The 16,172-nt window shown below is 61.7% G+C and overlaps 4 protein-coding genes across 5 annotated transcripts in view; all 4 read left to right on the forward strand.

Annotated features, from left to right (window-relative positions):
- The window catches only part of LOC110390692, an 18,336-nt gene extending 11,692 nt beyond the window's left edge, over positions 1-6,644 (forward strand). The window contains exons 9-13 of the mRNA XM_021382110.1: positions 78-983; positions 2,123-2,249; positions 2,749-2,862; positions 3,595-3,849; positions 5,130-6,644. Of these exons, the coding sequence (XP_021237785.1) occupies positions 78-983; positions 2,123-2,249; positions 2,749-2,862; positions 3,595-3,849; positions 5,130-6,214 (2,487 nt within the window). The 3' untranslated portion in view covers positions 6,215-6,644. The remainder of the gene's footprint in view (positions 1-77; positions 984-2,122; positions 2,250-2,748; positions 2,863-3,594; positions 3,850-5,129) is intronic.
- LOC110390697 (GTPase IMAP family member 8-like) overlaps positions 1-16,172 on the forward strand; it is a 685,191-nt gene that overhangs the window by 238,798 nt on the left and 430,221 nt on the right. The gene's annotated exons all lie outside the window — the stretch shown is intronic.
- Positions 7,350-13,589, forward strand: LOC110390721 (tripartite motif-containing protein 7-like). Its single transcript, XM_021382172.1, has 7 exons — positions 7,350-9,073; positions 10,475-10,561; positions 11,045-11,275; positions 11,418-11,440; positions 11,661-11,776; positions 11,972-12,004; positions 12,920-13,589. Exons 1-7 carry the CDS (start codon positions 8,654-8,656, stop codon positions 13,429-13,431), a joined length of 1,422 nt encoding a protein of 473 aa, XP_021237847.1. The 5' UTR covers positions 7,350-8,653; the 3' UTR covers positions 13,432-13,589.
- The window catches only part of CDC25A (cell division cycle 25A), a 16,224-nt gene continuing 13,779 nt past the window's right edge, over positions 13,728-16,172 (forward strand). Inside the window, exon 1 of one of the 2 annotated variants that reach the window (XM_021382163.1) lies at positions 13,728-15,647. In XM_021382163.1, the coding sequence (XP_021237838.1) occupies positions 15,502-15,647 (146 nt within the window). In that variant the 5' untranslated portion in view covers positions 13,728-15,501. The remainder of the gene's footprint in view (positions 15,648-16,172) is intronic. The other variant, XM_021382164.1, reaches the window with a different exon arrangement.

Genomic DNA, 16,172 nt, shown 5'->3' on the forward strand with positions numbered 1-16,172 from the left:
GCCTCCCCCCGTGACAGCTCGGCCGTCTGCCCCCCGTGTCACCTCCCCGTCCCCATGGCGACACGGCCGGGTGACAGCGCCAGACCCCCCCCCCAGCCTTCATCCCCGGGTGTCACCTCTTTGTCCCCATGGCAACGGGGCTCGGCTGTCCCCCTCCGCCCCTCCTTGCCCCAGTGTCACCTCTGTCCCCCTGCCCGTCCCGCGGGACTGTGAGCAGCTCAATACGAGCAGGGGGCAGGGACATCCCCACCATTCTGAGGGTGGTTCAGCCCCAGGCCATGGAGGTCCTCAACCTACCGACGGCCCCATCGTTGAGTGTCCCCAGCCTCTGGGGGTCCCCAGCCCAGGGGATCCTCAACCTATTTGGGTTCCCAGTCTATGGCTATCCTCACCCCGTGGGAATCCCCAGCCCTCGGTGTCACCATCCTATGAAGATCCTCACCCCTGAGTATCCCCAACCTTTGGGTGTCCCCCACCTCTTGGGTTCCTCAGCTCCGGGGCTCCCCAGGCTCTCAGGGCTGTTCCCAACCTATGGGGCTTGTCCCCAAGGTGGCAGCCACCCTGGTAACACCCACACCCCATCCCCGCAGGTTCCGGAACTGGGGATGAGGCCGCGCTGTCCCTCGTCCTTCCAGCCGCGCGCCGGCCCAGAGCGCACCTCGGAGCGGGAGACGCAGACGGCAGAGCTGTCCCTGACGGTGGTGACGGCCGTGCAGGCGGTGGAGAGGAAGGTGGACTCCCATGCCACCCGCCTGCTGGACCTGGAGGGCCGCACTGGAGTGGCCGAGAAGAAGCTGATCGATTGTGAGAAAACGGCGATGGAGCTGGGGAACCAGCTGGAGAGCAAATGCGCGGCGCTGGGCACCCTCATCCAGGAGTACGGGCTGCTGCAGAGGCGCCTGGAGAACATGGAGAACCTGCTGAAGAACAGGAACTTCTGGATCCTGCGCCTGCCCCCCGGCAGGAAGGGAGAGGTCCCCAAGGTAACGGTGCCCGGGTTGCGGCGAGGGCAGGGAGCGGGCGCTGCTGCGCCCCGAGTCCTCCTTGCAATGGGGCAGAGGGGGGGGAGGACACCCGTGAGTGGAGCTGCTCCCCATTGGGACCACGGGGGGGGCTCAGGCACTGCCCGAGCTTCTTGGTACCCTCTGATGAGTGATTCCTAGAACTAAGGTGGTGTTGAGGGAGGAGGTTTCGTCTCCAGCTCACACAGCTGTGCCACAGCCATTCACTCCTCACCACGGTTGGAGTCTGAACCAGGGAACCGTGGCGGTTTGGCAGCGCTCTCATTGCCACCGTTTGCTGCTGGATGCCCAGCTCTGTTTGGCACCGTGTGCTGCTGGATCCCCAAGGACGGGCGACAGTGGTACCCAGGGGAGGAACACGGGATGGAGACCTGCAGGAGGACAGCGCCTGCCCACGCAGCTTGGGCTCCAAGGCAACAAAAGGCGCCCGCCATGAATATTCATTCGTCTGCTATTTGCACGACGTGACCGTTCCACCGAAAGAGAAGTTTGCCAATGGGACTGGAAAATGAGCGTCACCGCTTCTCTGCAGAACGCAGCGGGCGTTTGCGCCCCGAGCCGAGCGCTCGGGCCATCGGGAGGCAGAGGCAGCGCGGTGCTGCCCTCGAAGAGCTCCGTTCTGGTTGCATCTTGAATTTATCTGCAGAAATTATAGCTCAGCAAACGGCCTTAGAAACTGCCGTCCGCTGCAGGACGATTTGCAAACAATAACTGATGATACCTCGGGGCCTGGGGAGAGCGTTCCCCGGAGTTCTGGGGTAATTGAATCTGGGCTTTACGTCAGCTCATCAATAGGGATGAGGTCTGGCCGTAGTGCCTGGTTTTATCTCCTGCGTGGTACTCCGGGTGGGTGCCACCTCTGCAGGGCCGCTCCAGGGGCAGGAGGAGGTCGGGGCCACTCAAGGAAGTTGTGGTTGTGGCTCAGGGTGTAGAAGCAGGCCCTTAACCGTGCATAAACTCATGTCCAGGAGCAGTTTGGGGACAGAAGCACGAATGTGGTGGTGGCTGTGAAGGAGCAGGGCCGAGCCCGGCCGTGTCTGCAGGGCGGACGCTCGGAGATGCGCGCTGCAGTTTGTGTGAGCAGGTGTTTGTGTCTGCAGGTGCCGGTGACGTTTGACGACGTGTCCGTCTATTTCAACGACAAGGAATGGGAGAAGCTGGAGGAGTGGCAGAAGGAGCTGTACAAGAACGTGATGAAGGGGAACTACGAGTCGCTGATCTCGCTGGGTAAATCCGGGCGCTGCTTCCCGGCCGTTTCCTGGAGGTTCCCCGCAGCGCTGGGCATCCTCCCGCTGCCCCCCAGAAGGACCCAAACGTCCCATTTGAAAAGGAGACATAAAAACACAGGGGGAGGTTTCCAGTCCTACTCTGTTGCTGCCTGGGGCCGTGTAAGGTCACCCCTCCCAAAACGTCCGCTTTGTTCCGGGCACTGTCCCGGTGCAGCCCTCCTGCGGTCCCCATTGCCGGGGTTACTCGCTGAAAAGCCGTTCCCCCCCCTCTGTAGTTGTTCCCAGAGTTTCCCCGCATCCTCTGGGTCCGCTGCCAGCGTCGGCCCAGGGGAAAACCAAGCTGCCCAGTGCAGTGTTAGCTGCAATCTTTGGGGCTTTATCTGTTGGAGCTGTAAGAGGAGACCCCGCTCTGGGGCCAGAGGTAAAACGCTTTGGGCTTGAGGAGAGCTGCGTTCCCTCTCCAGTAACCCCCCCTCCATCCCTCTGTCTCTCAACAGACTATGCAATTTCCAAACCTGGTGTTTTGTCCCAGATCGAGCAAGGAGAGGAACCGCGGGTCAGGAATGAGCAGGACTTGGAGGAGAGCGAGATGATGACCGATGCCACCGCAGGTGAGGCGGCCGCGGGGGGGGAGCTGGAGCCCGCCCGCCCCACCACGGGCAGGAGGGGGCCGCGCTCAGGGCTTCATTGCTGGGAGCTGTGGCAGAGGAGATGATCAGGAGGAGCCCTGGAAACAAAGGGGGAAGGTTTGGCTGCTGAGCGATTTGACGTCCAGGTATGGCTCAGCACATTAAGCAGGGCAAGCGGAGCCCGGAGTCGGGGAGCCGTCAGCGTGGGGAGCGTTGCAGTCAAAGCACGTCCTTGGGAAGCGTGGGGAGAAAGGAGAGCCAGCTCAGCTCCCGCTGCGGCCATCTGAGGGAGCCACAGCCTTCCAAAACCCGCTCTGCCCGTGCCCGTTGCGGACAGACCTACAGGGAGAGGGACATCCGCAGAGCCCGGGAGGTGGTGGTGGGCCTGGGAGGCGTCCCAGGTTACGTCACTCTCACCTTCTGCCCACGCTCTTGGTCGTGAAGAACTTGATGTTAAATGAGAAAATCCCCCGCTGCCCCCCCAGCCTGGGGACTGAGCTGGCTGAGGGCACTGGGCGGTGGGCACAGAGTGCCCGGAGCCAGCGGGGTGAGTCGGGAGCACTGTGTGCAGCGTTCGTGGTGGGGCTGAGTGAGGGGCAGGGGCACATCACACACCCAGGTGGGCACAGCAGTGGGGACAGCCGTCTGGGAGGCAGCCAGGGGCTGCTGGGAGCCCTGGGGATGACTGCTGGTGTGTGTCTCTCCTTGCTGCAGCTGGGATCAGGGTGGTGATCAAAACAGAGGAGCTGCTTCCAGAGGACAGCCCCGAGAACCCAGAGCTGCATGGGATGTCGGGGCAGTCGGAGGGCAGCTTCCAGAGCCCGGATGAAGAGGCCGCCTGCGAGAGCCCCTACGGCTCCGTGTCCCCTCCCCGAGAGCTGCCAGGCACCAGCCTGGGTGACCCCTCCGAATACGTCGGGGACTACAGCGAGATCCAGAGGGTCATCGTGCACCACGGGAGCTGCACAGGTGAGGGGCAGAGGGGTCTGGGAGGAGGCACACACCCAGTGAGTGTGGTCTGTGAGCTCCTGAGCTGCACTGCAGTGGGGATGGAGCGTCCCCAGCACAGCCCTGGGGCTCCCTTTGTGAGCAGCCTTTCCCCAGAGCACTCACTGGGGCAGGGAGGGGAGCAAATCCAGGGGCTTGGGGCAGAGGAAGAAGTTGGAGATGCAGAACGAGGATAGGGTTTAACAGGGGCATTTGTCCACGTGTATGGAGTGAGCAAACTCTGGAGAGGAGGGATGGGAAGGGACCAGAGTCCGATAGGAAGGTGCCTGAGGTGCGAGCCCCACCAAGGGGTGAACCTTACAGCATGGGTCTGTGTCCCCACATGTGTAGGTGCATGGGGCAGTGCAGAGGACAGGGACAAGGGCGGCTGGACCTTGACATGTGCACTGTGGGGTGGGCAGGTGCGGTGAGGCCGGGGGTGGAGAGAAGTGGAGGTCTGCACAAAGTCCTTCCCTGCTCAGCTGGGTGCAGGATGGGCACAGTGGGCAGCTCCTGGCCACGTCCTGCTGCTGTGTTGAGGGGGGGGGGCATGGGGGGCGTGGAGCAGGTGGACCCTCTGCCTTTGGGCGTTGTTAGGATGGTAAACATCTGTTGAGAGCGGCAGAGCTGAGGCCCTCCTGAGCTCTGTGCTCAGGGCCAGCAGCAAGCGGGCAGCAGGGAAGAGAGCACCAGCAGCCCTGGGGGGTACTGCTGCTGGCGGGGGAGCGGCTCCATGGGAATCCTTTTTCCCCACTGACCTGTGTTGGATGGAAGCGCTATGCCTCCGAGACAGCCCGGTGTCAGCCGCTTCTTTTGGGAAACCTGTCTGTCCTTCCTATGAAGCCTCTCCTAGGACTCAAAGTCCACCGAGGGTGACAGCGTAGGGCACGCTGCGCGCCCAGCTCTTACCAAACAAACTGAGCTTTGGCAAAAACTGAAAACGGCGTCAGTGATGCCAGTGAGGGGCCCACTCCCATCGGGGCCCACTCCCATCGGGGCCCACTGCCATCCTGTCCATCCCATCCTTTGGGAAGGACGACGGCCCTGGGAAGCTGATGGAGGCGACGGTCCCGGGCTGAGCGCTCAGAGCTTGGAGTCCGGGGGGCAGCTTGTTTCTTCCCCCCTTGCTTGCTGCCAGCAGGAGCCACTCATGTTGGAGCGCGTGTGGGGGCTGCACACAGGACTGCAGAGTCCCTTTGCTCCCTGAACCCCCCCGTGCCCCACCTTCAAGGCCGTAACGGTGTTCTGCTTTCCCCCCGCAGAGGACGGCATCGTGATCAAGACGGAGGAGGAGGAGGAGGACGACGCGGACGAGCCGTGCTCCATGTTCTCGGGCCGCAGCGAGCCGCCGGCGTTCCCCAGCCACGAGGCCGGGCTGGGCTGCGAGGCGCAGTGCAGCTCCAAAGCGGCTCCGCGAAGCCTGGCGGCCGCCCGCATCCACAAAACCCCGTCCTGCGAGAGGGACGCGGGCGAGATGAAGCCGACGTCCCAGCAGCAGCGCAACCGCACCAGGGAGCGGCCCTACATCTGCCCCGAGTGCGGCAAGAGCTTCATGCTGAAGATCAACTTCGTGATCCACCAACGCAACCACCTCAAGGAGGGCCCCTACGAGTGCCACGAGTGCGACCTCAGCTTCCGCAACAAGCAGCAGTTCCTGCTGCACCAGCGCAGCCACACGCGCCGCGGCGTGGGGGTCCCGCGACGTCCCGAGCACGGCCTCAAGGCCCCGGCGCGGCCGCCGGCCCCGGGGAAGCCCTACAAGTGCTCGGAGTGCGAGAGCAGCTTCAGCCACAAGTCCAGCCTCAGCAAGCACCAGATCACCCACGTCGGGGAGCGGCCCTTCACCTGCGGCGAGTGCCGGCGCAGCTTCCGCCTGCAGATCAGCCTCATCATGCACCAGCGGATCCACGCCGGCAAGAACGAGATGGCCTTCCTCTGCCCCCAGTGCGGGAAGAACTTCACGCGGCCCTCCCACCTCCTGCGGCACCAGCGGACTCACACCGGCGAGCGGCCCTACCAGTGCAGCCAGTGCGAGAAGACCTTCAGCGAGAAGTCCAAGCTCACCAACCACTACCGCATCCACACCCGCGAGCGCCCGCACGCCTGCGCCGTCTGCGGGAAGGGCTTCATCCGCAAGCACCACCTCCTGGAGCACCAGCGCATCCACACGGGCGAGCGGCCCTACCACTGCACCGAGTGCGGCAAGAACTTCACCCAGAAGCACCACCTCCTGGAGCACCAGCGGGCGCACACCGGCGAGCGGCCCTACCCCTGCACCGAGTGCACCAAGTGCTTCCGCTACAAGCAGTCCCTCAAGTACCACCTGAGGACGCACGTGGGAGAGTGAGGGCCGCCCGCGTCCCCTCCCTCCCCTCCGCCCTCCCTTCTCCATCCCTCCTCCGCCCGTACTCTCCCGCTCCCCCCCACCCCCGGCTCAGGGCATGGACATCACTCGGAAGCTTTGTGGTAGCGCCGCTGCTCTGCTGGAGGCAGCTCGGCTGATGGGAAATAAATTAATGAATTAAAGCAAGCGCCGCGCGGCAAGATTAAAAGATTATATATATATAAAATTAACAGAAGCAGCTGATTTAGGGAGAAACCCTCACCGTTAGGAAAAAAAAAACAGAAAAAAAAACAAAAAAAAAGAGAAACAAAAACAAAAGAGAGAAACCTGTACAGGTTGTTTGGCCGGAGTAGGACTCTTAACTGCTTTTTAAATCTACTGTTTGGTTTTTTAATAAATGTGGAGGAACTTTTTATTTGATAAGCAAACCGAGGATCGCCGCGCTGCGTTTGTTTCTCCCGTGCCGTCTCGGTGGCTGTGCCGAGGGGCAGGACGAGGAGGGGCTCCATCTGATGGGGAGCACTGACAGGTGCCCGCCCGGCTCCAGGGCTGTGACGGACTCACGGATGATGCCATAGCATCAAGTAGGAGTTGCAGCCGAAGGACGTCGTCGTGGCAGGGCGGTGCTCATTGCTGGCGCTCCGTCCTTCCAGCACAGTTGACCCGGTCCTGCTGCTACGGGAGCTGTGGTGGGCGCATGGTGGCACGGGGTGTGACACCGACCCTGGTTTGGGAGCCTCGTGCCCGTCCCGGTGGTCACGGTGCAGGTCCCGGTGATCAAAGAACCTCGGGGTTCTGCTGCTCCCTGTAGCTGCGCCGTGGCGTCACGGTGCACATCCCAGCTCGGGGATCTGCCCCCGAATGCGAGATGCAGGGGTGGCTCTGTCCAGGGACACCCCCTGTGTGGGCAGCCCTGGGGGGGCCCTTTGCCCCTCCTCTGGTCCCTGTGCTCGTGGTGGTGCGGGGCTCCCGGCTGCTGCGGGGTCACACCTCGTGCTGGACGGTGGCATCAACGAACGGAGCGAGCACGGGATGAAGTCACCGTTAGCAGTCATCTGTTAGCACGGATCCCAGCTCCAGGTGCTCTCTGCTTTGACTTCAGAGGGGAAAAAAGAACTTGGGGTCAGCTGCTCGCCCTGTCATTTCCAGACCCAATGTCCTACTGAAGCCCCGGCTGCCACCAGTGGGGCAGCACCCCTGTTTCTCCCCACAGACGGATGGGTTCTGCTGGTTTTTGTGCAGCCCGGGGTGCAGGGCGCAGCTCACGGCCCATGCTGGGCTCCGGGTGCACTGTGCTCTGCTCGGCCCAGCCCCTCGCTGCTTCAGCCCCAGCTCAGCTCTGCTGCATCCATCGCAGGAGCGGTGGTTTTACCCCCACAAAAACATGCACACCTCCACCCGTGTGCACACACGGCCACGTGGAGCCAGGGACACACACGCACACACAACCACGGCTGCACGTAGACATCCGTGCACACATAAAGGGGCGTGCAGGCGTGCACGGGCACAGCAACACACGCAGATGCACGCACAGTCACATGCAAACAGGTCACAGGATGTCCCCAGATGGAAAGGACCCATGAGGATGGCTGAGCCCGACCCCTGGCTGCACACGGGACGTGCACAAAGTCAGCAAAACACGTGCATGACAACACACACACATGCACGCACATTTGCACACGTATACATACAAACATCCATGTGCACACACGCACATAAGCAATACAAACCTGCAGCACGAGTGCACATGCATGCACCAATGCAAAGGCACGCACACGCATGCATGCATGCAATACACTCATGTGCACCGATTCACATGCACACAGACAAACAACACAAAACACGCAGTACAACATGCATGCACACGCATGTCCGTGCCATTACAAGGGCACACAGGCGTGGGCACACAGGCGTGCACACACATGCAAACACACATGCACACACGCCAGAACGGACACACGGACATCCCAATGCCCACAGGCACGGCCACATAAATGCACACGCGTGCACGTGCAGACAGAGGCACACGTGTGCACTTACACACATGCACACCCATGGACGCACGCACACCTGCACCGACATCCACCCTTACGCCAACCCGGACATCCGGGCATCCCCGTGACCACACAGGGCCACTCAGAGGCACACACGGGTGCGTGTGCACGCACGCACCAGCACACGGGCTCGCACAGCGACGCGTGCATGTGCCACGGGCCGTGCACACGCGTGTGAGCGCATCGAGGAGCCGGCAGCGCGGAGCTGAGCCCGGCTCCGTCCCTTCGCCCCCCCCGCGGGGTTCGACGGAGCCCTCCGGAGCTCCCCCCAGCCGCGGCCCGCCCCGGCAGAGCCCCCCCAGGGCCCCGCAGCCCTCCGCGTCCCCACGCCGCGGCCCGGAGCTCGGCAGCGCCGCGGGGCCGCCCCCGTCCTCCTTCCGGCCCCGCCATGGCGCGGGCGCTGCAGGCGCTGGGCGAGCAGCTGCAGGCCGAGGCCACCTGCCCGCTGTGCCTGGAGCTCTTCTCTCAGCCCGTGCTCACCGCCTGCGGCCACAGCCTCTGCTCGCCCTGCGCCCAGGTCCTGCTGGGTTCCCCGCCTCGCCCCGCCGCCTGCCCGCAATGCCGCGCCACCGTGGAGCCCGACTCGCTGCGGCCTAACTTCCCGCTGGGCGCCGTGGCGGAGCTGGCGGCCGCCCTGGAGGAGGCCGTGGGGGATGAAGCGAAGCGGCCGCGCTGCTCCGAGCACGGCGAGGCCTTGGAGCTCTTCTGCCAGCGCTGCCTTCAGATGCTGTGCCCGCAGTGCCGGGAGGAGGGCCCGCACTGCGGGCACCGCACCAGGCCGGCCGAGGAGGCTGCGAGGGCACTGAGGGTAGGGGACCGCGGGGGGAATCTGGGTGTGGGGAGGGGGATGCGCCGGGCACGGAGCTGAGTCCCCCAAGCGCGGGTTGGGGTGCCCTCTAGGCACAGATCTGGGGGCCCTTTCAGGCATTGCTATGGATCTAGGTCCCCTCTGGGCGCAGGGGCACAGGCTGGGGGTCCCCTCTAGGCACTGATCTGGGGGCCCTTTCAGGCACAGATCTGGGTCCCATCTGAGCACAGGTTGGGGTCCCACTGGGCACAGATAATGGGACCCAATTCAGGCACGGATCTGGGTCCACTCTCAGCACAGGTTGGGGTCTCTTCCAGGCTTGGAGCTGGGGTCCCATCTGGACGTAGGGGCACAGACTGGGGTCCCTTCTAAGAATTGATCTGCGGCCCCACCTATGCAGAGATCTGGGATCCTATCTAGGCACAAATCTGGGTTCCCTCTGGGCACGGGTTGGAGTCTCTGCCAGGCATGGAGCTGGGATCCCTCCTAGACACAGGAGAACAGGTTGGGGTTCCCTCAAGGCACAGATTTGGTTTCCCTTTCAGGCACAAATATAGGTCCCATCTAGGCACAGATCTGTGTACCCACTGGGCACAGGTCAGGATCCGCTCTGGGCACTGGTTGGAGTCCCCACTGGTCACAAGCATGTCCCCTCTGGGCATGCACTGAGGTCTCTTTTAGGCATGGAGCTGGGGTCCCCTATGGGCATGGGTTAGGGTCCCCTCTAGGCACAGATTTTGGGTCCGTTTCAGTCACAAATATGGATCCTAGCTAGGCACAGCTCTGGGTTCCTGTCTGGCCGTGTCCTGGGGCTCCCTCTGGGCATGTGTCCCAGTCTGTTCAAGGCACAGATCTGGGTCCCCTCCACAAATGGCTGGGGACCCCTGTGGGCATGGATGGAGGTCCCCCCCCAGCTGGCCCTGGGCTGGGCTCCATTGCCCTTCTGCTCCCCTCTCCACCCCCAGCCCCGCTCACCCCTCTGGAGCCCCCGATGTCAGGAAGGCACTTGTGTAGTACTCCATCAAATTTAGGAGCCCATCTGAGGCACAGCGCTGCTGTCGCTCCAAACCTCTTCCCACAAATCCCGCTTCCAACACCAAAAGTTGTTTTTTCCTAATTAAAAATACCCACAAACTTCAGGGTTTCCACATGACGCCGTTCCAGACACACGTCTGGCCAAAGCAGCTGCGCGCCGGGCGCTCTGCAGCTGTGCTTGGTGTGCTCAGGGAGAGCTGGGGGCTGGCTCCGAGCTCAGAATTCCCCCCACCAGGGTGAGCTCAGAAACACACCCCACTCACCCCACGCTGCACAGCGATGTCGTCCCCATAGGGCTGCTGGGTGTCACCATCTTGAGAACGTAACGCCCCAAGCGCTGGATTTGCTTTTGCCTTTTTTCTCCAGGGAGTACTCCAGAGCGAAACGACATCTCTAGAGAAAGAGAAGGAAGAGTTGAATCTTGAAGGAGAAACCAGAAGTAATGTGCTGATGGTACGTGCCCGTCTCTGCCCTGCACTCCCTGCCTGTTCACCCACCTCTTTGGGGGTGCAGCCTTTCTCCCCGTTCGTACTTATCTCCTCCAGAACAACACTGCTGTTTTCTCTCTCCCATCCTGTCCATCTCCTGCCATACGTCCATCCCATATCTCCTTCTGTATGTCAGTCCCATATATCCTGCCATACATCCATCCCCTATCTCTTTCCAAGTGTCCGTCCCGTATATCCTTCCGTACGTCCATCCTGCATATCCTTCCATATGTCTGTCACGTACCTCCTTCCGTATGTCTGTCCCATATATCCTTCTGGAAGTCCATCCTGCCTATTTTTCCATATGTCCATCTCATATATCCTTCCATCTGTCCGTCCCTTCTGTATGTCCACCCCTTTCCCCCCTCCAAGCCCCGTTTCCTCCTCTCTGCGATCCCCATCCCCTCCCTGCAGCGGATGGGGTTGCTCAGGGCCGGGTGTCTCGCAGGGGACGGTGGCCTCGGAGCAGCAGAGGCTGCGTGCCGCCTTCGAGCAGCTGCAGCAGTTCCTGCGGGAGCAGGAGGGCACTCTGCTGGCCCAGCTCGATGGGGCACACGCGAAGCTCGCCGAGGAGCACCAGGAGTACATCTGCCAGGTTTCAGAGAGGAGAATGCTGCTGGAGGCGCTGGTTGCTGAGACCCAGAAGAAACATGACCAGCCGGCGGTTCAATTCCTGATGGTGAGGCTGCGGTTGAGCTGAGGGGTTTGGGTGACAAATCCCGGTGTCACCTCTGCTCCCCATCGCTGTGCTTCACGCTGGAACTCAGCGCCCGGGCGCTCTCCAGCGCTGTAAGCTCTGACCAGTGCTTTCTCTCTCCCAGGATATTGCTGATATTCTGGACAGGTAAGAAATGGGCAGAGTGCTGGGCAGGTGCTTGGGAACCTGCTGGAGGCTGAGCGGCAGCTGCCAGGAGGAGGTGGCTTTGCCCCACTGAGCAGTTAGGATCTAGCGTGGTGGGGTTTCTGTATTGGTACCTGGGGTGTTGGCTGACCTCTGTCCCCTCTGTTGTGCCCGTTTCCCTCCCGGCCCCGGGTGTGGGCTCCCTGCGGGCTGCCTCCCCCAGGTGCAGCGCGGCACGAGTCCCCATCCCGGAGCCGGTCTCCCCGGAGCTGCAGAGAACAGTCAGCGGTCTGTGCAAGACGAGCGAGCAGGTCCTGGCTGTGCTGGGTGACTTCAGAGGTAAGAAGTCAGCGAGCGATGCTGGATTCGCAGCCACGCTCCCGTGGGCACAGTGCTGCTGTCCCAGTGGGTTCCAGGCAGAGGCAGCTCCCAGACGGGCACCACTGGAGCTCTGGGCCGCAGGAGCTGGGGCCGGGCTCCGCTTCTGACCCACATCCCCGAGAGCCCTCATGCATCTCCCTTTCCTCCCTGCAGCGAACCTGCTGAGCAAGTTGGACACAGAAAGAGGTAAGTTTGCTCGAGCTGATGGCCACAAACAAGGGAAAAACATTCCTGAAATGTTTCCCTATCTCCTTGGGGCAGTAGTGGGTTCATAGCACAGCATCTAAACGCAGCAGGCACCTAAAGCCGGGCCCCTTGCTTTTACCTGCTGTACAAACCTGGGTCAGCCCCGTGCCAGGAGCCACCCTGAAGTGCCCAACACCAAACAGGAGCTGGGCAGCGCTGGCACCAGAGACCTTTTCGTTCTTGTGCCATGATCTGGAAGACTTGGGGGCCTATGCACACACTGGGCTGCCTTTTAGGCACGGATTGGAAAAGCCTTGTGAGCAATCCCAGCAGCACGGTGGGGTTTGGGGTTGTCACGTCCTGGTTGAAGCCATCTGCAGCCTGGCTGCTCCCTGCCCTCTCGGCATTGGGGATGATGCAGGGGATGAATGAGCCTCAGTTTCCCCTGCATTGCAGTCTTGGATGTGAGGCTCCAGGGCTCAGTGGAGGGCCGGGAGCGGTGGCACTGTGTGGTGACACCTCTGAGGCCCGGGGTGACGTTCCACGTGGTCGGGCAGCTCTGCAGGGACGTGGCCTGGGTGCTCCCAGAGCAGGGTTAGGAACAGTGGAGTTCCCCATCACCGCAGCCAGACCTGCCCGACCCCAGCGCTGCTTTGCAGCCTTCCTCCGGGGAGCAGTGCGGCTCTGTCATGCTTAGACCTGGCTCTGTCCCTCTTGTGGGTCCGGTGGGGAGGACAGCGTGTGCTCTGTGCCCCACGTCTGTGCCCTCTGAGGAAGCTGTGGGCCTGTGTTTGCGGTGGACCATGGTTGCATGTTGTTCTCATAAGACGTGTCCCAGCCCTATGGAAGAAGAAGAAAAGGTGCTGGCTTGCTTCTCAGCAGGCAAGAGGCTGACGCTTCTCTGTTGTGCATTAGTGAACGTGATGCTGGACCTTGAGACAGCAAGCCCATACCTGACCATCTCAAGTGACTGCAGAACCCTGCAGATAGCAGAAGGACAGCAAAACCTCCCCGACACCCCCAAGAGGTTCACGGGCAGTGCCAGCGTGCTGGGATCTCAGGGCTTCACAGCTGGGAGGCACTACTGGGAGCTGGAGGTCGGGGATGGGAACAACTGGGCCGTGGGGGTGGCCCTGGAGTCCGTGGAGAGGAAGGAGTCACTCATGATGGCCATGGGGAAGATCTGGGCCCTGCGGATGGACTGGGACCGCAGCTACACGGCACTGACCATGCCACCTGCCCCGCTGAGCCTGCAGGAAGAGCCCCGGCGCATCAGGGTCCACCTGGACTACGAGGCCGGGCAAGTGACCTTCTACAACACTGACAACATGCGACAGATCCTGCAGTTCAAGGTCTCCTTCAGCGAGAAGGTCTTCCCGTTCTTCTGGCTTTGGGTGCCAGGAACCTACATCAAGCTGTGTTCCTGATGGAGTCGGTCACCTCCTGGTCCCCTGCCCGTGCCCTGGGCTAATGAGGATGGGGATGGCACAGCATAGCTGCAAACTCACTGCACCTCTGCCCTGGACGTTGCTGCATCTCCTCCTGCTGAGTCCTTTGGAGCATTAAAGATCATAGAATTATAGGATCCCAGAATAGTTTGATTTGGAAGGGATCTTTAAAGGCCATCTGGTCCAAATCCCTGCGATGCACAGGGACACCCACAGCTCCACCAGGTGCTCACAGCCCCGTCCGCTGGCCTTGGGTGTCTGCAGGGATGGGGCACCACCACCTCTCTGTGCAACCTGTGCAGTGCCTCACCGCCCTTAGTGTTTAAACTTCTTCCTTATATCCAGTCTAAATCTCCCCTCTTTTAGTTTGAAACCGTTTCTCTTTGTGCTATCACACAGACCCTGCTGCAGAGCCTGTCCTCTTCCTTACAGCCTGTGAGGTTCTCCTGGGCCCACTGCTCGGCTCTGCAGGTCCCTCGGATGGCATCCCATCCCTTGGGTGTGTCTGTTGCACCGCACAGCTCGGTGTCACCCGCACACTGCTGAGGGTGCACTCGATGCACTGCCGATGTCACTGATGGAGATGGGAAAGAGCACAGGTCCCAGCACTGAGCCCTGAGGGACAGCATTGTCACCCATCTCCATCCGGACATGGAGCCGCTGACCACCACTCTCTGGGTACCATCTCACAACCAGTGCCTCATCCACTGAACAGTCCCACCCATCAAATCCATACCATTCGGATTTGGAGAGAAGGGCGTTATGGGGGACCATGTTGAAGGCCACACTGAAGTCTAGAGGGATAACACCCGCAGCTCTTCCCTCATCCACGGCCGCAGTGAAGCCATTGCAGAAGACCATGGGTAGGCCAGACAGGCGCTGCCGTTGGTGAAGCTGTGCTGGCTGTCCCATGCCACCCTCTCTTCCATGTGCCATAGCACAGCTTCCAGGAGGAGCTGCTCCAAACCAAGTCCTTTGGAGCATTAAAGCCGCGTTGTTCCGCCTGGGGGTGTCAGCACACTGCTATCCTGCCCAGAGCTCACGGTGACAGCATAGACACAGAAAGGGACGCAGATAAAGAGGGGAAGGGATGGAGTTCTGGTGCCCATGTTGGGCTCCATAGCACTGCATGGCTCAGTGTGGGGTGGGTGGAATGCCCAGCAGCCTCAATGTTGCTAACGGTGGTGGCAGCCACCCACAGAAACCATCGGGTGTCCCCCGAAGGAACATATCCAGGAGGGAGGGATGGGGCCAAGCTGGAAGTGATGGGTGTGATGGCAATCTGTGAAATCCCATCTGGTAAGGGGCGGAGGGAACAGATGTGCAATCTGATGTGTGAGCACTGCGTGAACTGACGGAAGAGCTGGGCTGTGTCCTGCAGCCGGGTGTCCCCCTGATCTGCACAGCAGCACTGATAAGGTCGGGCCCCACCACTCTGCAGAGGAGGGGACTGTGTTTGTGCCATTTGTGGCAGATGTCTCCACGAGTCTCTGCATCTTTGTGCTTAGCTGCTATCTTTCTGTGGACAGTGCTTGCTGATTGTTTTCACAAAGATCTCTTTTGACCAGAAATGACACGGGAAGAACTCACTGGCTCACCAAGGCCCGGTTTTTGCCTTGTTTTGTGCTAGTTTTTCTACATCTTTCCCTGTTTGAGCCGTTCGGGACCAGTGGGGGGGAGCGAGGCCCCTCTCAGAGGTAGAGGACTACATTTCCCAGCATGCACCGGCGAGGCGGCCAACGCGTTCTCTAGCGGTTGCGCGCCGGGAAATGCAGTTCCGAGACCAGATCGATGAAGCTACCCTCTCCCCATTGGACAGCTGGCCTGCCAATCAGTGAGGAGTTGGCTCCTCCCTCCACTCCGATTGGTCAGAGGCGGGGCAGGAGGAGGGGAAAAGCCCTTCCCCTCCCCGCGCTGCTCCGAGGCGGCTTCTGATTGGCGGAGAGGCGGTTTGGCGCCAGCGACGGGTGGCGGTCGGGGTCAAAGCGGCGCGGGCCGTGCTGACAGGAGGACGAGAGCGCTGCGTTCGCTTCGGTGCAGCTCGGCCCCATGGATCCCACACCGGCCGCCTCCTACCGCCGCCGCCTCCTGCACCTTTCTCCGGCTTCCCCCGCCGCCGTGGTGAAGTCTCTCTTTCCCGCCGAGCTCTCGCCGGTCTCAGATCTTCGCCTCACCATGGAGCAGCTGGGACACGGGTCAGTCAGAGCCCCCCGCGCCTCTCCTCCCACCCAAGTCCTCTTCTATCCCCTTAACCGGGGCCTCGAGGGCCTCCCCTTTCCCCCCTCGGCCCCGAAACAAAGCCTGGAGGGACTCTTCTCTCCATCCCCTTGAAGAAGCGAGGCCGCGAGGGCCTTTCCGTGCACCCCCGGCCTGGGGGGCTCCTCATGCCCTAAGCCGAGGCCTCGAGGAGCTCCTCCCCAGCCCACGGACAGAAAGGAGCTCTTCTCCCCTGCTCCCCCCTTCAAGAAACGCCTTGAGAACCTTATACTCTTCCCCCCCCCCCCCAACTCCTTCCCCAACGACGCCTTGAGGGCCCATTTCTCCCCCCTTCAAACTGAGCCCTCCAGGACTTCTTCCGTCCCTAAAACCGCGGCCTGGGGGCTCTCCCTCCTCCCCTCCGTGTCCCCTAAGGAGCCTCTGATGAGCCCTCCCCAGCCCCATTTCCCCCATCCCAACAGTGGCTTTCAGCAACCCCCCCACACCAAGGCCTGGAGTATTGC

The sequence above is a fragment of the Numida meleagris genome, unplaced genomic scaffold (assembly GCF_002078875.1).
Source record: "Numida meleagris isolate 19003 breed g44 Domestic line unplaced genomic scaffold, NumMel1.0 unplaced_Scaffold180, whole genome shotgun sequence".
Classification (NCBI taxonomy): Eukaryota; Metazoa; Chordata; class Aves; order Galliformes; family Numididae; genus Numida; species Numida meleagris.

Bases quoted from the DNA above. Each gene is read 5' to 3' on its own strand.
- LOC110390721 (XM_021382172.1), top strand. From the start codon at position 8,654: ATGGCGCGGGCGCTGCAGGCGCTGGGCGAGCAGCTGCAGGCCGAGGCC. The intron at 10,562-11,044 runs GTACGTGCCCGT...GGTGTCTCGCAG, and splicing joins CCAGAAGTAATGTGCTGATG to GGGACGGTGGCCTCGGAGCA. The intron at 12,005-12,919 runs GTAAGTTTGCTC...GTTGTGCATTAG, and splicing joins CAAGTTGGACACAGAAAGAG to TGAACGTGATGCTGGACCTT.